This window comes from Sciurus carolinensis, chromosome 2 (genome assembly GCF_902686445.1).
Source record: "Sciurus carolinensis chromosome 2, mSciCar1.2, whole genome shotgun sequence".
Classification (NCBI taxonomy): Eukaryota; Metazoa; Chordata; class Mammalia; order Rodentia; family Sciuridae; genus Sciurus; species Sciurus carolinensis.
In genome coordinates, this window is record NC_062214.1 from 197698446 (window position 1) to 197724757 (window position 26312).

Consider the following 26312-nt stretch of genomic DNA (forward strand, 5'->3'; position numbering starts at 1 on the left):
GCCTCAGCAACTTAGTGAGACCCTACGTAACTCAGTGAATCCCTGTCTCAAAAGGGCTGGGGTGTGGCTCAGTGGTTAAGCAACCCTGGGTTCAATTCCTGGTACAAAAAAAAAAAAGTATATATGCATATTTATATAAATTATCTATTCCTATTAATAAACCAGAAATTAATCATAAAATGGATGGTGTTTCTAAGAAAATATTAATTACTAATTAAAATTAGTAAAAAAAAGAAAAAAGACTAAATTGAATACTAGTTTTGGAAAAAAATTTGAAAGCAGCCTAAGAATATCCCCCACTGAAATGCACTATAGTCAGGAAGTTTTAAATAAATACTTTAAAATTTCACTCTTGAATGTACTTGAGCACAAGACAAGACTCGAAGCTTAATAATTTTTCATAGAACTCTTACCATAACTCTTACCAAAAATATTCCAAAGATAATGTAAGAAGAAAATTTAAAAATCAAACTACTCTTCATTTGGGAATATAAATTTAATCAGTAAAATATGAATACCAAAGGTTCAACTACAGAGTTAGGAAATGGAACACTATGGCTAAGAGTATTTTATTTGGGGGATGCATGAATGACAACAGTGGTATGTGTAATAATACAAACAATGAAAATTAACAGTCAATCCAAGACAAAATCAAAAGTACTCTTAAGACGCAAAATAACCAAATTTAACATTAATTTCTCATGAAAAGTCTTCAAACAACTATGAATAAAATTTTGAGCCAGGTGAGGTAGTACACACCTGCAACCCCAGTTACTCCAAAGCTGAGGCAGGGGGACTGCAAGTTCAAGGTCAGAATGGGCAACTCAGCAAGACCCTGTCTTGAAATGTGAAACAGAAAGGAGCAGGGGAGTTGGAAGTCTGGGGACACAGTTAAAACGGTAGGCCTGGCATGTACGAGACTCTGGGTTCAATTCCCAGTACCACAAAAATAAATAAATAAAAGAAAAAAAAGAGAGAAGTGCACTTGGAATATAAAAAAAATCTTCAAATTCATATTCAATTTTAATGGAAAAGGTCCAGAATATGCTTTAAAATAAAAAAAGCAGCAAAAAAGTTAATATAACAAGGGGGGAGGAGACTTTCACTTTTTATGGCATATCATCCTGTGCTGTTTAAATTTATGTGATTATGAGCATACACATTCTCATAACTTAAAATACTTAAAAATAGTACCAGCTCAATGTAATCACTGTGACCTACGATCTGATGCTTTTAACACTCAGATTCGGAAGGGAACCTGAAATCACAAAGAAGCATGACCTGGACTATCTGTGACCACCTTCCACAAACTACTAACAAATTCAGAGACAAGGAACAGTAACTCAAGAATGTCTGCTGAGGAGGATATATAAAGAACTCAAAAAACTTAACAACAGCTCCGGATCCACTTCTGGTTTTTCCTCCTGTGCTCAGGAACCCCACGTTTCTGTGTGACACAGGGAAGGAGAGACTCCAAGGGAGAACATGGGGCAGAGTGAAGAGCAGGAAATGGAACCATTCATGGATGTGGCCATTGATTTCTCTCAAGAGGAATGGGAATACCTGGACCCGGCTCAGCAGAAATTATACAGAGATGAGATGTTAGAGAACTACAGAAACCTGCTCTTTCTGGATGAGTGAGCTTCCCTTCAGAATCTTGATTCACTATCAATACTGAATGTCCTTCCTTTGTAGAGTATCTCTTGGTAGGTTCCACTGTGCATGAATGAGTTTCAGATACTTACTTTCATGGAAATATATTGGGAAATTGTTGATATAGACAGGAAAATATTAATTATATTTCTTTTTATGTTTAACCTCATTCTTTCTTGATATGATGTACACCCCTCACTTCAGATTTGTCAAAGAAATTCAACAGAATCATATATTGTGACCTACCCCTTAAATGTATTTCCTTATCTTTGATTCATTCTCTTTACTGTTGATATTTGGAAATTGTGCTCAGTATTAGAAGAGTGCAATGTTTTTTATATATTCTAATGGGTCTGTCAGGAAACAATATTTGGGGAAATAATTTTCCAGAATTTGGTCTTACTCTAATGAAAACAGTACTAGGGCATAAACATCAGTAATTACATGGAGGTTTCCCAACAGTCATTCCACTTTACAGTAAACAATCCTCACTGTCTCCAAGCCATTCCTATTCACATTTATGGACCAAAGGAAAGATCCATGGAATCTAAAGAGACAAGAGACACTAGTTGTTTTAACGGGTTTTTTTTTTTTTTTTTTTTTTTCTGCTGTGACCAAAAGATCCAACAAGATCATTTTAAGGAAAAAAAGTTTATTTGTGGTTCATGGTTTCAAAGGTCCTTGTCTATAAACAGCCAGCTCCATTTTGGGGGGCTTGACAGGAGGCTGAACATTATGCTGAAAGGTTTTGGTGGAGGAATGTGGTTCTCATGATGATCAGAAAACTGAGAGGTACAGACTCCAGAAACCAGGTAAAGAGACGCCCTTGAGGTGTGCCTCCAATGACCCACCTCCTCCAGCCAAACCTACCAGACCACAGCTACCTACAGCTCAGTTAATTTTATCCAAGGACCAGTTCTCTGATTGGGTAAATGCTCTCATAACCCAGTCTCTTCACCCCCAACCTTTTCACTTCATGTCACACATGGGCTTTTGGGGATACTTTACCTCCAAAATATAAGAGCAACCATATATACAGGTGGGTAGATATGAATAAAACCAAAGATTACTGAAGATAGGTCCCAATATGAAGGAGGAAACCACACTTAAATATGTTAATTGAGAAGCTCTAATCCAACAGAAATGAATTTTCAGAAACCTAGTTTTATCTGTCTTGCAGTCATAAAAGGGCATGCCCCTCCCTATGCTTATCATAATTTCAAATCCTTTTACAGTTCTTCTTCCCCTTAGTGATCTCTGAGTATATTCAAAGTAACAGCCAAAGTACTCCCCTTTGTCTATTAGGATCTGCATCATCTGACATCACTTTATTGATTTTGAAGGCCACTAGAATACCTGTTTACATTTGTGACTATCTCTAGGTTAAATCATTGCAATATATTAGTATCCTGAAACAGTTTCTCTAATATGATTTAAATATTCATTCATTTAAATTTTCTCCTCTGGGCTCTTTATTGATCTGGGTTTTCTAGTTCTAGTTCTTTGTGAGTGCATAGTTATGACTGAAAGTTATTATTGTAAATAGGATTTTTCTAGTAATATGGTTATTGATGATTTTATGGATTAAATTTTCTATCATTCTCATGCCCATTTGTGTGTTCCATTGTTTAGAATAGGTTCCCTATTGAGACATAGTTGGGTTTCCTCCCATCAATGAATAATGTATTTATTTTTGTAATGTATACATTATGATTGAAAGTAAACTGCCTTTACTTCACAGTTTTGAGTAATGTAAGTTGAAATATACATGAACTATGTGCCTGTTCCCTTAGAATTACATGTTTTACATGGTTTATAAATATTGCTCCTGTTTTGTTTATGATTGTATATTGTGTCTTGTTTGTTTTCTCCATCTAGGTATTTGTAGAATTTATCTAATTAAAATATGTGGATATATGTACATATACTGAGGTTTGTACCCAGGGGTGCTCTAATCCTTAGTTACATCTGTAGCCCCATTTTATTTTTATTTTGAAATAGATTCTTGCTAAGGTGTTCAAACTGGCTTCAAATTTGCAATTCTTCCTCAGCCTTTCTCACAGTCAGTTTTACTAGCGTGCCCATCATATGTTTATTGATAAAATGCTACCTTTGTCCAAAATAAAGATTTTAGCATTTTAAAATAAGACTATCAAATATTTTTACATTTCTGTTTATCTTTTATGTATTTTTAAAATTTAAATGCAATAAAACCACATAAAATTAAAAAAAAAAAAAAACAACTTAACAACAAAAAATAAAATAACCCAATCAATAAATGGACAAAGGAACTGAACAGACACTTCACAGAAGATGAAATAAGATCGATCAACAAATATATGAAAAAATGTTCAACATTCCCAGCAAATAGAGAAATGCAAATTAAAATTACATTGAGATTCCATCTCACTCCAGTCAGAATGGTGATTATCAAGAATACAAGTAATAATAACTGTTTGCGAGGATGTAGGGAAAAGATACACTGCTGATGGGACTGCAAATTCGTACAACCACTTTGGAAAGCAGTATGGAGATTCCTCAGAAAACTTAGAAAGGAACCACCATTCCACCCAGTTATCCAACTCCTCAGTTTATACCCAAAAGACTTAAAATCAGCAGACTATAGTAATGCAGCAACATCAATGTTTATAGCAGCACAATTCATAATAGCTAAGCTACAGAACCAACCTAGATGCTCTTCAACAGATGATTGGATAATGAAAATGTGGTACATATACCCAATGGAATACTACTTGGTCATGCAAAAGAATGAAATTATGGTAAATACCAGTAAATGGATGGAAATGGAAACTACTATGCTAAGTGAAATAAACCAATCCTAAAAAACCAAAGGCTGAATGTTCTCTCTGATATATGGATGCTGACTCACAATAGGAGTGGGGAGGGAGGACTGGAGGTTCACCAGATTGGAGGGGGTTGGAGTGGTGGGAAGGGAACAGGGTGGCTGGGAATGGGAAAAACAGTGGAGTAACTTTCCTATGTTCATATGTGAGTACATGACCAGTGAAACTCCACATCATCTACAACTATAAGAATAAGAAGTTATACTCCATGTATGTATGACATGTCAAAATATGCTCTACTGTCATGTATATCTAAAAATAACAAAAATTAAAAATAATTTAATTAAAAAAAATAATAATAAAAAGAATATCTGGTGAGAAATTAAAGAAAAACTCACTAACAATACAATAAATGTACCCAGCGCAAAGAAACTCATTCTCTCAGGGAAAATTTAAAGACCAAAACAACTTCATTAAAAGCCCCAAGCTAAGCCTGGATGCCACCTGGTCGAGAAGCCTCCACTCCATTCCAAGGCACAGGACTTTCATTCCTTCCACTGCCTTGTGGGTTAGTGTATGGTATTTGTTTCTGTGCCCCTTGCTGCATTGTATGCTCATGGGAAACAGCATTACTCCTATTAGGCACTGAATATACACAACATGTATTTTACATAATACTTTGTTCTCACTTTGTGTGTGTGTGTATGTGTGTATGTGTGTGTGTGTGTATATATATATAAAACTCATTTTGTTTGTGTGCTTTGAGGATGATATTTGTTTTGTGGACCTATGACCTGTGTTGATCAGCCTGAGGCTAGCATATTCCCTTGGTTGGAATGTATAGGTCGAAACTTGAAAGTTATTTTTTACTCATAAGGGTTTAAGGGTTTAACCTGGTCATCTTATGCTAATTAGAAGCTCTGATTGGCAGCTTTACGTTTCTTGATTAAAATCCTAAATAAAGTAAGTCTGAAGCCGTCCTTCAAAAACTGGTGAAAAGATAGGGAACTTTTCTACTTGGTGCTTAGTGAAAATGTTTTGAATTAGTGTGTATACAAGTTATTGTCATTTCTTTATATTAATTCAGAAGTTTTCTGTCAAATAAATAACAATTTTTCAAAAAAAAAAAAAGCCCCAAGCTAGACAGCCCAGATGCCTACCAGGAGTGGACAGGTAGAGTGGGCACATGAACCGTGGGCTCTGCACAGTTCCCAGGAAGGACAGCTACTGACATGCAACCATTAGTGGACCTCAATTGCTTTTACTTACAATTCTCCTTTTTATTGTGGTAAAATATACATATTACATATCACTTATTTATTTATTTTTGGTACTAGGGACTGAACCCAGGGGTGCTCTAACAATGAGTCACATCCCCTGCCCTTTTCACTTTCAGACAGGGTCTCACTAAGTTGCCGAGGCTGGCCTCGTGCAATCCTCCTATCTCAGCCTTCCAAGCCACTGGGATTTATAGGTTTGCACCATCACACCTGGTCATTTTAACCATTTTTAAGATACAGATAAAAAGAAGACAGAATGGAAATTAAAGAGGACATTACTACTGACATTATAGAAACGAGGACTGTTAGCCAGGTGTTGTGGCACACACTTGTAATCATGGGGATTTGGAAGGCTGAGGTAGGAGGACCACAAGCCTGAGGCCAGCCTCAGCAACATATCGAGACCTGTTTCAAACAAAAAAGATAACCAAACGAAATGGAAAAGTCCCTAAAAACACACAAACTATCCAAATTGACTCCAAAAGAAAGAGAAATTGTGAAAAGACCTACAAGTAGAAAGACTGAGTTAATTATTAAAAAACTAACCACAAAGAAAAATCTAGATCCAGGTCACACTTACATACCACCAAATGTTTAATACCAGTGCTTCACACACTCGTCCAAACAAGGAAGGAACACTTTTAATCCCTTCTAGAAGGCAGTATCTCCCTGATACAAACCAGAGGCAAAGGTATAAGGAAGTCAGAAAACACAGTTCTTCTAAACATGGAAGCAAAACTCAACAAAACATAGTGCCAGCAAGTCAAATCCAGGAACATGAAAAAATTTATATACCACGACCAATTGGGATTTATCCCAATAGGCAACACTGTTGTTTAATATGCAAAAATCAGTTAGTGTAATGTGCCACATGGACAGGAGGGGAAAGCCACATGGTAGTCTCAACAGGTACAAAAAAAAAAAGCACCTAATAACCTAACCCAAAAGCACCTGACTCCAGGAGCAGAAGAGAACTTCCCACCCTGATGGGCATCCAGGAAGCCCACAGCCTCCAGCACACTCAGTGGGATGAGGGCTGCGCTGTCCCTGCCACCAGGAAGGAGACAGCACCACATTTGCTCACTCACTGCTCACTGTCCTGGAGGGCCTACCCAGGGCAATCAGGCAACAAGTAACAAAAGGTGATAAGATTCTGCATGTGAAAATCTTAAGGAAACAACTAAAAACTATTGGAACTGGGTTGAGGGTGTGGTTCAATGGTACAACACTTGTCTAGCATACATGAGGTCCCGGGTTAAATCCCCAGTGCCAAACAACAACAACAACAACAAAGCAACAACAATCACAACACAAAGATGATTTAATTTAAAAGTGGACAAAGAATGTGAATAGATATTTCTAAAAAAGAAAAAGAAATCCAAAATGGCCAATAAATGGAGAAAAATATGTTCAACATCATTAGCCATTACAGAGACTCAATCAAAACCATAACGAGAAGTCACTTCATACCCACCAGGGTGGCTAGGATTAAAAAGTCAGATAACAACAAATGGTAGAAAGGATCTGGAGAACTGGAACCCTCACGACTGTTGTGGGGTGGCATAACTGCTATGGAAAATGATCTGGCATTTCCTCAAAGTGCTAAGCACAGAGCCACGGAATGACCCGCAATTCTCCCAGGCACACACCCAAGAGAACTGAAAACCTCTGTCCATGTGTAATTCCTACATGAATTTTGATAGCGTTGTTACAACAGCCAAAAGACAGACAAAACCCAAATGCCCATCAGCTGACAAATGAATGAACCAATGTGGATCACCCACACCACAGAACCCCATCCAGCAATAAAAAGGAACGAGGTACTGATGTGAGCAACAGCAGGGACCAGCCAGGAAATATCAGCCAAGTGAGAATAACCAGGCACAGAAGGCCACACCCAAGGCGACTCCTGTCACAGCAAATCCGTAATGAAAGATTAGTGGATACAGGCTAAAGGGTACAGGGTTTCTTCTCAAGGTGGTGAAAATATTCTGGAATTAGCCAATGCAGATGGCTGCATGTCTACAAATGTACTAAAAACCACTAAATTATATACTGTAAACAGATAAATTGGACATGAATTGCATCTCCACACGGCTATTACCAAAAAAATAAATGAAATAAAAATTTAAAGGAAGAAATCACGTGATAAATTGCAAAAAGCAGAAAAACCTCTTTTCACTAAAATAAACTTGGTTGTATTATTCAATTTCATTTCTCTCATATTGCTGATAGCCATCTCCAGTTTTTATTCATATTGTTTCACAAGGATTATCTAAACTTCATAGTTCAAATCTTTTTTTGTTTTTTAAAGAAATATTTGTAGGGAAATATCCAGGCTTATCACTTTGGTTACATAAACCAAGATGATGCCTAATTTTGTTTTTTCCTTCCTTCCTCCCTCCCTCAGAAGCACTTAACCACTGCACTATAACACAAACCCTTTTTTTTCTTTTTTGTTTTTTTCAGGGCTGAGGACCCAACTCAGGGCCTTGCATATGCTAAGCAAGCACTCTGCCACTGAGCTAAATCCCCAACTCCACAAGCCCTTTTTAAATATATATTTACTGACAAGGTCTCATTAAGTTGCTTGGGGCCTTGCTAAGTTATTGAGGCTAACTTTGAACTCGTGATCCTCCTGCTTCAGCATCCAGAGCCACTGCAATTACAGGCTGTGCCAACATGCCCAGCGATGCCTGATGTTTTGAGAAATATTTCGGACATCATTTATAACATAAATGCTGTCCCCCACACCTTAACTAACTGGTGAAACTGGAAATAGGGCATTCCCAGAAACTTTCCAATTTGCTGCTAGACAATTATTTTCTACAGATTTGAAAGCAGTATTCTCTTGACATTTTCCCATTTGGTTTTTGGTACCAGGGATTGAACCCAGGGGTGTTTAACTAACAAGCTACGTCCCATTCCATTTCATTTTTTTGTTTTGAGGCAGGGTGGCACTAAGTTGCTGAGGCTGGCTCTGAACTTGTAAACCTCCTGTCTCAGACTTCCCAGGTGCTGGGATTATAGGCATGTACCATCTGGCCTACTTCCCCAGTTCATTTTAAATGTACATCAGAAAGTTTTTGTTAAAGGTTGGACTGTAGCTCAGTGGCAGAGCGCTTGTCTAGCACATGTGAGGCACTGGGTTCCATCCTCAACACAGCATAAAAATGAATAAATAAAATGAAGGTATTGTGTCCATCTACAACTAAAAAAAAAATTTAAAAAGAGAAAGCTATTGTTAATATACCTAAAGACTCTAACAATGATTCAAATATCTTGGAATAAAAGAATCCATTTGCAATAAAACTACAAAAGTAACTTTTTTTCATTTTTCTTTGGTGGCAGGGATTGAACTTAGGGGCACTTAACCACTAAGCCACATCCCCAGTCCTTTTTATTTTTACTGAGACAGAATCTTGCTGAATTGCTTAGGGTCTGGGTAACTTGCTGAAGCTGGCTTTCAACTCACCATCCTCCTGCCTCAGCCTCCCAAATTGCTGGGATTATAGGTATGCACCACTGTGCCAGCTGCAAAATTTTTAAGAACTGCTGCATACCCATAAATCATAAAATCAAACATCTTTTTCAGTAGTGAAGAAACAATACAAATGGTTTTTGGTACTAGGGATTGAATAGGGAGAGGGCACTTTACCACTGAGCTGCATTCCCAGCCCTTTTTAGTTTTTATTTTGAGGCAGGGTCTTGCCAAATTGCCCAGGCTGGCCTGGAACTTGCCACAGCCTCCCCAATTGCTGGGATTATAAACACGTGCCACTGTGCCCAGCTAACCTTCACTTCTTTCTTTTCTTTTTTTAATATTTCTTTAGTTATTGATGGACCATTATTTTATTTTTATTTACAGGGGGTGCTAAGAATCAAACCCAGTGCCTAACACACGCAAGGCAAGCGCACTACCACTGAGCCACAGCCACAGCCACAGCCACAGCCACAGCCACAGCCCTAGCCCCAGCCCTAACCTTCCCTTCTAAAGTTAAGATTACATGTGTCTTTTTAGGTGAATTTTAAATTCTAACTTGACTGTGGATTTCAGATCTGATTTTCTTCACAGGAGACAAAATGTGAAGCCACCACTGTAGAAGTTCTTGAAAAGGAGAGTGATGAGCAGCACGCGACACTGACCTGGCAAAGGCATCTACTTCCTGGGGAAAAGTATTCATTTAGGCTGAGGGCTTAAGAGCTTCAGCTAGGCCGCTGCTAATAGGAACAGAAAGAAAAGGTAAAATAACTTTTTCTTGCTTCAAGACAGTTAGCAGCAAGGTTGCCCAAGGCTGCCCTGGTCCTGGGGAAAGACACCTGGCAAGGGGCTGCTTCCTCAGCAGTGATTAGGGAAAATGTTCAGGAACAGGTTACCCACAGGAGAGCAGGGACAGGGCAGATCACATGAGTTCTCAAAATTCCTATGTTTTCCAATCCATGACCAAGGCTGTGGCAATCACAGGAGTCACTGGTTCAATAAGGTAAAGAATGACTTTAGAAGTTGTTCCACATGTTTTCCAAAGAGGTTCAAATCAAAGGACAGAAGCTGAATGAATAAGATTCAAATTTCTCTTTAAATTCCTAATGTGTTCCTAAGAACTACAAAAACTTCAAAGTTTCCTATCATATAATCAATCCTTTCTGGAAAAATTTAATTTAAAACCAATTTTGTTGCCACAGTTACCAATCAATAAAACTGACCAAATAAACCTAGTCCTTAACACAGATTGTCTAAAACCAAACTGGGGAGGATGACCTTTACTTCATAGGTAGTATTTCTTTTGTACACACACACACACAGTTTTTCTGATAGATTTAAAAACCCAAATAAAGGATCCAAAATACTATATGCAGCAATTCACTGTACAGGGTCTCACTAAGTTGCATGGGTTGGCCTAGAACTTGTGATCCTCCTGGCTCAGTCTCCTGAGTAGCTGGGATTACAGATGTGTACCACCAGCCTGGCTAGGTTTTTGTTTATTTGTTCTTGCTTTTTAATTCTTTCCAATTTTTTTTTTCTTTTTTTCTCTTTTGGTACTGAGAATTGAACCCAGAGGCGTTTTAACACCGAGCTGCATCCCCGGCATTTTTATTTTTTATTTTGAGATGGGTCTCACTAAATTGCCCAGGATGGCCTTGAACTTCCAATCCTCCTGAGTTGCTGGGATTACAAGTGTGTGCCACCATGCCCACTTTTTTTTTTTTTTTTTTTTTAATTAAAAAAAGTGAAAACCCTGTTTTTGGTCTCATCCAACAAGTCGTTTACTTTATTGGTCTTAAATACTTTCTGCCTCTTTACCAAGAAACACATTCAGTCTTCTCCTGGTGGATTCAGCATAGTTTAGAGTTAATTCTGTCCTCTTGCCTGCTGGTCACAGCATCACTGATGTCAGCACAGACAGAAGACTTAGGGGCATCTGGCTCAGTGACAAGAGGAAGGGCCAAGGCAAGAGGCCAGAGACGAGCTGTCTGCCAACCCCGTGCACACCCTGGGCACTCTTGAGTTCTTCGACTTACACTTCAGTACTCCGCCTGAACAGCGATTCACTGCAGTGCAAACTCCTTCAGGCTACCCACACAGTGGTATCCTGAAGTGAGAACAATTCCTTCAACTCCAATTCTGTTTTTATTTAAAGATGTAACACAGACACTTCCATTCACCTTAAAGCCCAACTGTCCATGAAGATATTTGAGAAGAGAAAAAAACTGGCTTGTCAATGTTTTATGGCTTTAACTGTCCTATCTCATGCCATGTAGTCAATATCAATATGCATTTCAAAGTATACAATCTAAATTATGTTGACCTAATTTTTATCATGCAACCTCAACATTTCCCTATAATTTGGATCTTATCAAAAGACCTGTTTGGGCTGGGATATGTACTCAATGGTGGAGCACTTGCCTCGCATGCAGAGGCCCTGAGTTCAACACGTAGCATGGGATTGGGGGGTGTCACACAATGCCCACCCAGGACCCTGTATCCTAAATCTTTGTTTATTTACTTATTCCACTACTGGGAACTGAACCCAAGAATGCTTTACCACTGAGCTACATTCTCAGCCTTTTTCTTTTTTCTTTTGTTTTTGTTTTTGAGACAGGGTCTTGCTAAGTTGCTGGGGTTGGCCCTGAAATGAATTTGAGATCTCCTGCCTTAGCCTCAGGAGTTGCCCAGATTATAGGCATGCACCAGCTCCTAAATCTATTTTTTAAAATATAACCATGTTACAAGAAATTTTACCCAAAGAACCCATTAAGTTTAAAATGCACATTGGCACCACCAGTTAAGCCTTACTCATTAAATCTGGGAGCCCCACCTACACATATGGAGGGCTGGGCGTCCCCACAGTGACAGCCGTGTACAGTCACATTCATGAGGAATTCAGAAGATGCTGTCACATTCAGGATAAGAACCACAAATAAGGAAATCAACTACAGGTTGGCAACATCAGTTCCACTCATTAAGAGGAAGCGCATGGCAGAGATGTCCAGGTCTGGGTGCTGGGAAGGCATGCTCCATGATGCATATCCACACCACGCAGGACTGCCTCCCCGTCTGAAGGCCACACAGGAACCACTGCAAGGACCACTGTGGTCTGTCCAGAGTCAACAGGTTAGGATTTCAAACATCAGTTCCATCTAAACGTGACACTATTTATAATACTCAAGCTGTGAAAAAAACACTTAACACATGAAAAGACATTTTTATATAATAAAGATGAAAGCAGGTTCACCTCATGTGGTTGCTTATATTTGTTGCTATTTACTAGTGGAAATTTTAAAGTGTTTCATATGCTGTACTTCAAATGGAATCATTTACATTTTTAAAAAATAGCTTAAAGAAAGACACATGCAAAGCAGGGTATTTCCAACTTTTAATTAAGGTCCAGAACTTCATAAAAGAACCCAATCAAGCTATAAACATAATCAAAGGAAAATTAAAGACAAAACTCTACAATGAAAGCTAGATGACTTGTCCCATACAGCCACTGTGGCAATAAGAAAATAAGAGCCAGTCTAATCTTTTAAAACTTAAAAACCTATTGGGTGTGGTGGCGCACACCTTCATCCCAGAGGCTAAAGCAGGAGGATCACAAGTTCAAGGACAGCCATTCAAGGTAGCAACTTATGGAAGCCCTAAGCAACTTACAGAGACCCTGTCTCGAAATATTTTTAAAAAGGGGCGGGGGGCGGCTGGGGATGTAGCTCAGTGGTTATACGCTCCTGGGTTCAATACCTGGTCCCAAAAAGTAAAAAATAAAATGAAACTTAAAAACCTAATACTTACGTTTTCCAAATTACCTCAAAGATATTCCGATAAATCTCAAAATCTAGGCTGAATTGTCTGTTTTCATCCCTAAATTTTAAGAATTCTACATAACTGCCATTAGCTACCTGGCAAGATTTGAAAGGTAGAGAGAGGCTGACTCCAGTGAATCCAGACTCAGGATAGCTTCCTGAGCAGAAGATCCTCCAGTTGGGAGTCAGGGTACCTAGCCATGCTCTACAGTTTTATTAGAAAGGCCACTCTTTATTTTCACACAGAACAACTAGACAATTACAAGTATACACCAAACAATAATTGCACACCTATCTTTAGTAATACACCATTGTGGTATTACAACAGTGTATACATTAACATACATAAATGTGTATAGTACTTTTAAAATGTTAATATTCATTAAAATGCCACCTTATGTTTAAGTCCATTCTGTCTGCTCTGTAATTTAAAGCTTCCATTTCTAGAGTTCTTAAAAGAATAATGTGATTTATTTGTATCAAGATTTTCAAATGTCAGAATACAACTTTGAAAATATGTCTATGATATAGTACACAGCTTCTGTTTAGAACTGGAAGTCAAATCTTATAAAATATGACTTCTTTGCATGCTGAGAAGAGATTTCTCCAGTGAAACGCAGAGTATCCCCTAGTGGTATCCTAGTAGTAAGAGCGCTCAGTCTGCCAAGGCCCCACCCAGGTTCCAGGTCAGAGGCCAGTTGGGTCACACCTCACTACCTAAATCCACCTTCCTCTGCTTCCTCCCCTAGGTTGCATCTTACCCACCTACTGTGCACTCAGTTAAGCCTGTCTGTGGAACCTTACAGATTTCAAGTTCCAGTGCTCAGAAAGGAAAGACAAATACAATATTGAGGAGGTTCTGGTTGTAACAGGCACCTAAGACCTCACCTTCAAAGTAACTGTGAAGTTAGTTAATTATCCAGTTACAGATAAAGGACCCCTGGAAAGCAGTACTCCGAAATGACAGATCCTCTATGTAACCAAGAATAGTGGCCCCATGCAACAAAGCACCACAGCTGTCCTGGGGCTCAGGCCTCCTCCTGCTGTTCTCACAGGCATAGAATATCATCTCACTGAAGAGCAACCAACAGAAACCCTCTAAATACTGCAACTTAAATTGTAATTTGTAAACAAAATTCCGAATTCCAGTCACCACTGTGGCAGAGTGGAGGCCTCAGTGTGGAACACATTCATTTGTTTCCTCATGTAAATATTGGCTTTATCAGCAGTACCAAAGATTAGAAATTACTGGTTCAAACTGCACAGTCCCAGTAGCCTGATGACACAAAGGACACAAGGGTAAAATTTTCACCAGGTTTGGCCTGGACCAAAGCCTTGCTTCGTCCTCACAGATGAGAAATCCGAGGGTCCTGCAGGGATGATGGTGTTCAGGAGAGAAGATCACAAGGGTTTCAACTTACACTTTTACCTGTCTTGGGAATTCTAACCTCGCTTAATGGCTTAAGTTTTTTGTCCTAATAAAGCATAATACGTTAGTTAATTAATGATTACAGCATTTTAGATCCCTGAATAAACTACAAACAGCATGCAAAGATCAGGTGAACAAAAGTTTATAAGTGACAGTTCCAGCTACCCAAATACCACAAGGGTCGGGCACAATTACAATGAAGGATGAAAATAACTCATTTATTCTGTGCTGGAGTGTTTAAAGCTCTTAACCTTAAAATTCCCATGTGATGCTACAGTAAAGGGGTGTTCAAGCTCTGGACACCTAGGAGATGTGGACAGGCTGTCACCCGGAAGGGGCCTTCGGAGTTGGCTCCCGGGGGACGCTCAGGAGGGGCATGGGGGGCGGGCGCCGAGGTACAAAAGGCACCGGCGGCTGCCCTCGCACCCCGCAGAGCGCGGTCCGGGAGGGACCCGGCGACGAGGTGCGGGGCGGGGGCGGGGCGGATGTCCCGGGGAGCGCAGCAGGAAATGATCTCCAGACCCGGAGGGTGGGTCCAGGAACGGCCAGGGCGATGGCCCGGCGCGATGGGGGTGGGAGCGGGCTGCGGCCCGGGGCGCGCGAGGAGGGGACGCGGAGAGCGCGGGCCAGGTCACTCACCCCACTCGAGGAACTCGGCCACGTACTTGTCGCGGCGCAGGGCCGAGTGGCTGCACTCGGTGTAGAGGCACACGAGCACGTCGAGCAGCGTCTCCACGCTCAGGGCGCTCTCGTTGCGCCACGGCCCGTCCAGGAGCAGCTGCTCCAGCTTCTTGAGCCGCACCTTGGCCGACATGGTGCCGCGCGGCCCGCTCCCCACGCGCCGGCCTCGGCCTCCCGCGCGGCCCGGCGTCAGGGCCAGCCCTCGGGGGCCCGGCCGCGAGCCCCGGCAGCGGCGGCGCCCGGTCGCCGCCCCGTCCGCGTCGGTGCGCCCCGGCCTAGGCCGACATCTTGGGCTCCGTCCCGGTGGCGCGGAGTCTGGGGCGCCGGGCCCCGCGGGTCCATGGGCCGGTCTCCTCCCCTCGGCGCCGCGGCCCGCCCGCCGTCCCCGCCCTCAGCGCCCGGCCGCGCCCTCCCTCGGGCCGCCGCCGACCTGGAGCGCTGCGGAGCCGAGCGCTGCGCAAGCCCGGCCGGCGCCCGAGCCCCGACCCTAGCCCGGCCGGCCGCCCAGCCCGCGGCCAGCAGCCAACCAGGGCGCGGCCAACGCGGCGCAGCCAACCACCGCGGGGCCGGCCGCCGCCGCGCTGACCTCAGCGCGCCGCCCCGCCCTCGCCCCGCAGCGGCTCCGGGCGCATCGGGCCTCGCGGCTCGCCGTAGGAGCCGGGCCGGGGGCGGGGCGCAGAGTGCGCCGCCGAGATTGCGGGCCGGCGCGTGCGCAGAGACGCCCGGGCGGGGCGCGGGGTCGCGCTGCGCGTGCGCGCTTCCCTCAACGCAGGGCCCCGGGCTAGCTAGGCGGAGGTGCGGTCAGGGCAGTCCCCTGGGGCCTCGGGCTGCCTTCTTGGACCCCGGCGGTTGCAGTCTGGTGGCCTTCTAGGTTCGCGCCGGGGCGGCCTCGCTCCTGCCCGGCCAGCGGCGGGGGTGCTACCCGAGAGGCGCGACCTGCGGGTCCTGGCCCCAGGAATTCGCGCTGCCCGCAGTGGCCATTTCGGGTTCCACTCTCTAGCCTCCTAGTGTGACCTCTGGTGGGAAGCGGGCTGTTGTCTTCAGGCTGTCACCGCTTTACTGAGGCCGATGGTGGTTGTGGGAGGGGGTTGAGGGAAATCCACCCGAACGAACGCTGGCGTTGGAGAGGGGACGTCCTGCAGCTGCGGAGGCCACTGCGGCCATGCGGGCGGGCAAGTGGGCCGGCAGCCAAGGGAGCCCGCGGCAAGGCTGCCTATGGAGCCGTCTGAAGAGCGGCCTCCTTGCAGGAGAGGCATTGACTGGAGGGGCCAGGGAACCTTCCGGACTGCTGGGAACGTGCCCTGACTAGCTTTGGGTTACACGGGCCTGCGTGTGAACTTCTCACCTAAGATCAGTGCATGTCACTGTCCGTGCATCTGTATACAACCTTAATTCGTTAAACGCAGGACACAATAATCGGGTATTAGAGGTCAAAATGGTGATTACCTTGGAGGGTGCTGACTCTTGGCCCCCTGACCAGGGAAGCCCAGCTATGTGTTCTCAGGCACCCTTGAGGGTTTGCTGTATACTTAACAATAAACTCTTACCTGAGCTGGCTCCTGTGAATTTCCGATCTTTGCAATCAACATACCAACCCCAGACTAAGCTAGCCTATCCCCAGCACTCCAGAATGTACACACAACATATTTCCTTCAAGCCACAACCAAGGACTTGGGTTCAGAAATTAGAATGTTCAGTCCTACAGAGTTAAGCCTCTGAAGTTTAACTTTAGATCTATCCTTGGGCCCCTTACAGCCTAAGATGAGCAATGACTAGAGGACACAGTGCTTGGCTCTTCCTGTTTTTTCCCCAGCCTCTCAGCTAGGCTCAACCTGCGCCTGCCCATCTGAAACTCTGCCAGGGAGAGGGAATGGGGAAGTTTGGGAAGAGCTATGGTTCTGTCTCTGGACTAGCAGAGAATAAAGTTGACCCTCTCCTAAGGACATAAGTGGTCTTCTTGGCAGTTCCCTGATGCCCTCTCTCCTGAGTCCCTTTAACCCAAACAGATGTATCACTCCCCCCTGCCCAGTGGTGGATATTGAACCCAGGGCCTCATACATACTGGACAAGTGCTCTAACACTGAGCCACATCCCCAGCCCAGATGTGTCATTTTTGAGGTGGGTATTTATCTGGTAGCTATGGGAGCCCTTCTAGGTCCTATCATGAATGACCCATTAGTCTTTTGCTCCCTGAGAAATGCCTTGGAAGCCACCTCACTCAAGGTGGAGGAGGAGCACCCATACTCTCTGACCCTCAACAGGACCACTTCGCCAAATCCTCTGTCTTCCATCTCACTTTTCATTCTAGGGTGAGGACAGGTTTCCAAGCCTCCCCCTTGACAATCTACATGTGGCAATCTTGCAAACTCAGTTCTTGAGAATTCCACATTGCTGTCTCTCCTTGACTCCTCAAAACTTCAGTTTAGTGTTCCAGTATGTTCCAACCTTAACATCAGACAAAAGCCATTGTCCCTTTGGTGGACAGCCCTTGTGTCTGACTGCCCCATACCCCTCTCCCTGAACCCCGTTCCCTGTGAATGTCTGCTCCAGCTCCACTCTGATCGTGAGATTCTAGAGCAGTTACCACAGAGGTGAGCATGTCACCCAGGACCAGCTGGTCAACTGTCCTCCCATGGTATTCATGTGACTCAATCCAGGCTAATCAGAGAAGATCTTCTTCAGGATATTTTATGCTAAAACTTAAAGAAAATCCTGTATTTTTCTTTAGGCCAAAGGTAAGTAAACAATAAGTGGTCAGATAGTAAATATTTTAGGTTTGGTGAAACAGTCTCTATTATCACATGAAAGCAGCCATAAATGATATATAAATTAATGAGTGTGGCTAAGAGCCCATAAAACTTTATTTAGAGAAACAAGTGTCTTGAAGGGCTGTAGTTTGCTGATTCTTACTTCACAGCAAAAGCTCTGATGGTAAGACTTCAGGTCAGCCACCATAATCTTGGTTAAAAAAAGGTGGTGGAGAGGGGATAGAGGCATTGAGGTGGAGGCCGTGGCTCCTTGAGGTAAGGAGACAGAGCAGAAAGAATGGAAGAAATGACATCCAGAACTCTCAGGACAGAACTACATAAAGGAGAGCACTGTGCAAAGAAGACTGGAAATCTGCAAAGTTCCCTCAAGCACCCAGCAACATACTGAGCAGTGCTCATGTGGGAGGAAACTACCCAGAGTCCATTCAAAAGGTTTAGAGGAGATAGTGGAAATGTGTTTTCCACCAGCCAAGCTGGAATTGAGGCTTTGGATAGAATTCTCAAAAAATATTGTGCCTTGATAATGGGGTTATCACTACTAGGAATCCATCTAATCATCTGTCCCCAGACGTCCTAGAAAAATCGCTATAGACTGAACACTCTTCTATATCCGCCTAACAAGTCATAAAATGAAGACACAGAAGTCTCAAATTCCGAGTAATTCAGCTGCACTCCAGAACAAAACTACAGAACTCTTATAGGAGGCAAAATATCCAGCACCCAAAAAGATAAAGTCACAATGTCTGGCCTTCAGAGATTACCAGACTTTCCAACAAGCAAGAAAACGCAACCCATAATGAGAATAATCACTCAAAATCAACCTAGAGTTTACACAGAAGTTAGAATTAGCAGAGGGGCTGGGGCTGGGGCTCAGTGGCAGAGTACTTGCCTGGCACATGCGAGGCCCTGGGTTCAATCCTCAGCACCACATAAAAATAAGCAAATAAAATTAAGGTGATGTGTCCATCTACTACTAAAAAATATTTTTAAAAATAATTAACAGAGAAGGGGCTGGGGTTGCAGCCCAGTGGCAGAGTGCATGCCTAGCGTGTGTGAGGCACTGGGTTGGATCCTCAGCACCACACATAAATAAATGAATAAAATAAAGGTCTATCAACATCTAAAAGATATTTTAAAAAAAGGAGAATTAGCAGAGAAGGACATTAAAACAGGATAAATATATTGCTGTGCTCAAAAAATTAGAACCACGAAAATCATTTTTTAAAAAGTAACAACTTTTAGAGATGAGAACTACAATTTCTATTTACTTTTCTCTTTTGGCGCTGCGGTTTGAATCCAGGGGCACTTTACCAGTGAACTACATCCCCACCCCTTTTAAATGTTTTATTTTGAAACGGAATTTTTAAAAATATATTTTAAATATGTTTTTTAAATGTGGTGGCATGGGCCACCACACTCAGTTATTTACCTCTCTCTCTCTCTCTCTCTCTCTCTCTCTCTCTCTCTCTCTCCCTCCCTCCCTGATCTGGGAATCAGGGTCTTGCATGCTAGGTAAGTGTTGTACCACTGAACTACATCCCCCAGTGAAAATTATGTCCCGTGGGATTAATGACACATTAGACATTACTTAAGAAAAGATTAGTCAGGTCAAAGCCTAGAAATAGAATATTCAAAATAATAGCAAAGAAAAAAGAAGTGAACAGGGCACTAGTAAACTCTGAGGTAATTTCAAGTGACCTAACATATGAATTAATACTTGAGATCCTGAAGGAGAAATAAAAGAAAGAGGGTCAGGAAAAATATTTGAAGAAATAACAACTGAAAATTTTCCAAACTCGATGAAAACTAAAATAAAAAATTTCAGAAGTTCAACTCAAGTGCAGGAAACATAAAAACAACAATAACTACAACTATACCTAGGCACATCATAAATTGCTGAAAACCAGTGGTTAAAGGAAAACAAAACAAAAGACACATCATGTACAGAGAAACAAAAATAAGGATGATACCAAATTTCTCATTGGAAACAACATAAGTGAGAAGATACCAGAGCAACATCTTTAAAGTACCAAAAGAAGCTGGGGGCACTAGCACATGCCTATAATCCAGCCATTCTTGAGGTTGAGGTGGGAGGATCACAAGTTTGAGGCCAACCTCAGCAACCTAGTGAGACCCTATCTCAAAATAAAGGATGAAAGGAACTGAGAACATAGCTTGTTGATATAGTGCCCCTGGGTTCGATTCCCAACACTGGGGGAAAAAATAACTGACCTAAAAGTCTATATCCAGCAAAAATATCCTTAAAAAAAAAAGTGGAAATAAGGTATTTTGGAAAGAGGGATCTTTTCTAGATAACATTTACTACACTGGATGAGCTTCTTAGATTCATTTACAGTACATCCTCTAAGACAACCAATTTTGGGTGAAAGTCAGAGGAAAATGGGCAAGTTCAGCCCTTGGTACAAGCTACCCTGACAAACTTATGACCCAGCAGATCTATGGTTTTGAAAGTGTGAGGGTCAGACAAAGATGCTCTGTGGAGCAAGTTCTGATATAAGAATCACAGCATATATCCCCAAGGTTTTGGAGTCAGTTCATACCTCCTTCTGCCAACAACTCTTCTCCATTTCAAAGGCAGTACTGGCTTGCAGCTGGGTCTTAGTAGAAGCTGAATGCCTGGCGATGGATACCAAGGAGGTACGCAACTTGAGCTATTTTTCCATCAAAAATTGGAAGCCAGGTGTAGTGGCACACACCTGTAATCCCAGTGACTCAGGAGACTGAGGCAGGAGGATCACAAGTTCAAGGCCAGCCTCAGCAACTTAGGCCCCTAAGCAACTTAACGAGATCCTGTCTCAAAATAAAAAAATAAAAAGGTCTGGGAGTGTTGCTCAGTGGTTAAGCATCCCTAGGTTCAATCCCCAGTACCAAATACCATACATATGTATGTATGTATATTTTCTTTTGCTGGGGGGAAAGCAAGTAGATAAATTTCTCAGAATGAACACAGAAGGCCTGCTCATGGGAATGAAAGCTCACCAATATGGCATTTACTGTGGAAGAAGCTCTCAATACTCCAAAGGACAGGATTATGCCACTGGGCTGGGGCTGAGTGGCAGAGTGTTCACCTAGCACGTGTGAGGCACTGGGTTCCATCCTCAGCACCACATAAAACCAAATAAACAGAGGTGTAGTGTCCATCCACAACCACCACAATAACAACAAGGACAAGATCACCAATTCTATTCTCTGTCCTCCCCACCCCAGTGCTTGTTCAAAGGACCCATGTTCAAGTGACCAGCAGGCAGGGGCGGAGCCTCTGAGGGGCCCCCGCTCACCTAGGCTGACTTGCCTTCCATTCTGACGGATAGCTGAATGCCATCAGCAGGGACCATACTGAGCCATTCGCAGGGGCCCAGGCGGTTACTTGGTGGGTGGGATGACGATGGGAGGTTCCTTCAGTTACAGAAAGGACAGTGACTTGCTTCCATATATTTCAGGCAAGGACTTCCGTGTCCAACCGCATTACCTCTACCAGCACCACCATTTGCAGACTTGGATAATGCTTTATTTATCTGTTACCATGGCAACTCAGACACCCTGGCCTGGGAATACAGGACTCATTTTATAGAGAAGGAGGTATGGCAGAGAGTTCATACCCATGAGATTCTCTGACTTAGCACATGTCGGTCACCCAAAAGCAGCTCGTTTGAGAAAACAAGAACGAGGATGGAGGCTGAGGAACAGAGGCTGTGGTCCTGTGTGAGAACCAACTCCCTATGCTGTTGAAGTGTCAGCCTATAGGGTGTGAGTACGTCCCCCACCATCATAAGTCCCGGGTGCCATCCCCCAAGAGCCCAGTGAGTCTAGGAAGTGAGCAGTGGAGGCGGGGAACCCTTCTGCTCCACCACAGCACACAGGAGTTCTGTTTTCCTTCCTGTGACCTTGGCCCCATGTCCAAGAAAGGAATGCTTCCCTCAGGAAACACAGTCATGATTCTGACAGACAGACCCCAGCTGAGGCTACCCCTCCCCTTACCAGCTCTGCTGGCCCCACCTGAAGCCAACAGGCAGGCAAGGGACTCCTCAGACCCCAACATCAGGTAGATGTGGATTGGTTCTGCCCGATGTGGAGCCCAGGGGCTTTGCTGAGCCACTTCTGACTGCTTCTTGCTAGTCATTCTTATCACCGGGCAAGGGAAGGAAGGTCATTAGGGACAGGCCCAGAGACGACTCAGATCCTGAACAAATAATAGTTTGGGTCATCGCACTGAGGCTAGGAAAATAGTGGTGCTGAGGAACCCACCGTGGGTAAGGAACCTTCTGTTTCCTTCTCGGCCCTTCCACCTGCCCACCTGTGCCAGAGTTCTGCTGGTGCTGTGTCTTAGGCTTCACATAGGTGTATACCCCAGTGGTCACATGACCACAAGAGGCTAAGGACATTGTGTGCCCTTGGGGTTGAGGACACATTTTCCTCAAATGTGGATGCTAAAGGACCCAGGGGGTGGGTAGTTTGTCTTTCCCTTCCAGAACACCCCACCCAGTTCTGAGTCCCACGTGGGCTGTCCCCACAGGCCGCCTTGCCTTCTGACTCCTGGGAGACTCTAGCATGCAGAGGGAGCCAGGTGAGAGTGGGGGGGAGTTTCTTCCCCAGGAAACTGATGGCTCAGCTCCTGTATGGGGCCCTTCTCCTGGGGCTCCTGTGTCAGGTCTGGCCACTCTTCCCTCTGGTCACTCCCAGAGCACCAGAGCTGGTAACAGCAGCCCATCCCTTCCTGACCTGTCTGGACCCTGCTGACACACAGAGCAGGCCGCTCGCATGGTCTGCACCGTGTAACCCCTGTAGGGCCACGGTCTCGAGTGCAGCGCTATTCATTGCAACATTACTTCTCCTGATAACGGAAGTGGACTGCCTGGCACAGGGGCACTCCAGAGGCTGAGGCAGGAGGATCACAAGTTCCAGGCCAGCCTCAGCAACTTAGTGAGACCCTGTCTCAAATGAAAAATGAAAAGGGCTGGGATGTGGCTCAGTGGTAGAGTGCCCCTGGGTTCAGTCCCCACCCAGGGGAGGATGTAGAGTCATTCATTCAGACCAGGAAGAACTGGTGAACAGCCCCTCCTCACCAGCACTGCGGGTGTGAGGACGCTGGAGCAGCCGATCCAGTCCTGTGGACAGACCACACAGGAGTGAAAGGGAGAATCTGGGGGAGAGGTGACTCTGAGGAAGGTGAAAGGGTGGCGGGTGATGTGACGTGGGCTTGCCGACAGACCCTGAGGAGGCTGTGGAGGCCTCTCTTCATCTTCTTTCTTGGATCCTGTGTGCCCATGTTCAGGCTGCTGCCTGGCTCATCTCTGAGGTTGTCACCGTCTGGCTCCCCTGACCTGGGGGCCGGTGGGTCTCCCAGGGTGGCTTTCTGGCTTTCCGGATTACACACTTGGCCCTTGCTTACTTGGATCAGAGGCAATCCAAGCAGGAAGGAGGCAGCCTGCACGGCTGCTGGGCAGGAGCCCCAGACATGGCAAGCAGGAGGTGGTCAGCGAGCACGGGCGGGCAGGTGGGTGCAGCCATGAGCCAGGCAGACCCCACAGGCCGGGACACGTCCAGGTGGTGGCAGACGGATGGGAGTGTCTGAGCAGCTGCTCCCTCCTTGCCATTGCCTGCCTGGTTCTGCTGGTATGGTCCCCTGGCAGTGGCTCCTGAGGTTTCCTGCCACCAGACTCCTTAGGCCTCAGCTCCCTCTGAAGGTGTTTTTTCTCCCTCATTCTCAACATCTGAGCTGACCACATCAAGGACTTTGAAAGTCAGGGGCACAGGCCACTACCCTGCCAGGGTCAGACTTAACAGAAGTACTGTTTGTGCGAAGGAAAGTCAGGGAGCCAGCGATGGGGGATGCTGGAGGGGACGAAGGGCCCCTGGAGGCCCAGGTGTAATGTGACTGGCCGTGTCAGGCTGAGGGTTGGGGACCTCCTCCTCCTCAGGGATCGGAACCAAAGGAGTTCTTATCACAGAAGCCAAGTAAGCAAGGGTCAAATGTGTAATCCTGGAAAGTCAGAAAGCCACCCTGGGAGACCCACCGGCCCCCAGGCCAGGGGAGCCAGATGGGTGACAACCTCAGAGCTGAGCCAGGTGGCAGCCTGAACGTGGTGCAGAGGTCTGTATCAGCCAGGCCTGCCGGAATCAACCGGCACCCTCAGACAGGGCCATCTCAGCAAGGGCCGTTCGCAAAGAGCCCAGTGACAGAGGGAGAAGGTGGAAACCACAGGGATGGTATAGGGAGGAGCTGGCGGCTCAGCAGTCCCTGCCATGCCCCAGGTCTTCTGATGGCCCTCTGAGGCCCCCTCCACCCTCTCTAGCTGCTGCATCTGGGAGAGCACATGGACACTACCTTGCAGACAAGGGGGAGCCCTGCTGAAAACCTGAGGGAGGAGACAAAGATGGGCTTCTCCCCATGGCCCTGCTATATGGCCCCTAGCAGCGTCCTGGCTGAAGGTCACTCTCCTCTCCAGGCAGCCAAGTGCAGGTGATTGTCCTTCCTGAGTTCCAGAGTCAGCTCTCTCCTCTTCCTTCTAAATGAGAGGGGTGAGAGGGGTGTCTGTCTGACCCCTCGCCCAGGGGTAGGCAGCACCACCCGACCTGCCCCTCCCTCCCTTGAGACTCCGTCTCTTGTTTCTGGTCACTTGGCAAGTCCTGTCCTTCTAATCTCTCAGGCTAGTCCTTCTGGGAAATGTCCATTGAGGCCAGGAACGTCCCTTGAATCCAGGGGCACTGAACCCAGCAGTGCCCAGCAGCTGCACACTTGGGGCGCTCCATGAGCTGGGTGAGAGCGCATGGGAGCCAGACACTGACTCTGGGACCTCCAGATCCTCATCTGAAAGGGGAAGAGGACCCACTATTGCAGTCTGTGAGGCTTCAGGGAAGTCATGTGTGCAGCCTGCAGTCACAAGGGATAGAGTACATGTAGACGGTCCTAGATTGTAGACACAAAGCAGCTGATAACAACAAGGATGGAAAGGCAGAGACCAAGGCGCCGATCAAGGGCCTGGTAATTCCTGGCCCTGTGATGCTCCCTTCCTTCCCCAGCAGCCTCACCCATCTCCTGGCTGCTAAAGATGACTTCCCACAGGTCAGCACTGGCCGCCTCCCTCCCTTACTCATAAGTCTTCCATGCCTCCCCAGTGCCTTGGGGATGAAGAGGAGTCCCTAGGCTGGCATTCAGGGTCCTTTGGAGCAGCAACAGCTACAACTTGTTACAAATGCACCCCAGACCCACTCACCCAGAGCTGGAAAGAGCAGGTGGGGGCTTCTGCCACAGACTCAGGACTGAGAACTTCTGGACTGATTTGCTGTGGTGCAGCCTCCCTCCAGGGCCTCTGGTCTTGGCCTTCTGGGCATGCACTTTTCTCCTGCTGCCTACCTATGTTTGTCAGCTTTCTGTTACTATGAAAAAAAATACTTGATCCAATCAATTTATAAGATGGAAAGGTTTATTTTGGTTCATGGCTTCAGAGTTTTCAATCCATGCTTGTTTGGCCTGTTGCCTTGCCTCTGCGGTGGCATAGAACATCATGCCAAGGGCATGGCAAAGAGAGCAACAGGAAGGGGCTAAGACTAATATCCCTGGCTCCAGACCACACCTCTGATGACCTAACCTCCTTCCACAAGGCCCCACCTAAAGGCTCCCTCACCTCCCAGGAGTGCTGCCCAAACTGGAGACCAGGCCTTCAACATAGAAACCTTCCTTTGGGGGACATTCAAGGTCCAAACCCTGCCAATGTTGAGTAAGAATGAAGGAGACTCAGGGAACTTCAGGGTGACATCTAGTCTAGATACTGCTTGCACCTGGGCAAAGGATTACACACCCTTTAGCAGACTTTTATTTACTTATTATATTTTGGGGGTACCAAAATAAGAAAGAAGGCAGGGCTTTGCACATGCTAGGTAGGTGCTCTACCATTAAGCTACGTCCCCAGCCCATTTTGTTTATTTTGAGACCGTGTCTCAATAAGTTGCTGAGGGCCTCATGAAGTTGCTGGAATTTACAATCCTCCTGCCTCAGTTTCCCATGTTGCTGGAATTATAGGCATGTTCCACCGCACCCTGCTGTTGCTAGATGACTCCTCATCTGCTCAAAGGTCATAACAACAGTCCCCATCTCACAAGGCCTGAGGACAAAGTAGATAATGCACAGGGCAAGTGCAGTGGGTGCCCCAGAACCCAGGTCTTCAGCATCATTAGTGATCGTTATACTGGCTCTAGCACTGCCCTCCCCACCCATGCTCAGAAGACCACCCCTCAAATCAGCCTTCAAAGCCCTGAGCCAGGGCTGGCACATTTGGACTCTAGAGTCCTGGAGCCTGGGTCAGCACCAGGCCTGTTGACACAGGGCCTGTTGCTGGGCCCTTTCTCCCGTGCACACACCTCCTAAGGACGGACAGAT

The 26312-nt window shown here is 45.0% G+C and overlaps 1 protein-coding gene across 2 annotated transcripts in view; it reads right to left on the bottom strand.

Annotated features, from left to right (window-relative positions):
• Cdc42bpb (CDC42 binding protein kinase beta) overlaps positions 1 to 15649 on the bottom strand; it is a 94423-nt gene extending 78774 nt beyond the window's left edge. The window contains exon 1 of one of the 2 annotated variants that reach the window (XR_007106446.1): positions 15105 to 15649. Coding sequence is in view for 1 of the 2 variants with exons in the window: in XM_047536544.1 (XP_047392500.1) it covers positions 15105 to 15279 (175 nt within the window). In the remaining variant the exon portion in view is untranslated. The remainder of the gene's footprint in view (positions 1 to 15104) is intronic. The other variant, XM_047536544.1, reaches the window with a different exon arrangement.
• Between the last annotated feature and the right edge of the window lie 10663 nt (positions 15650 to 26312).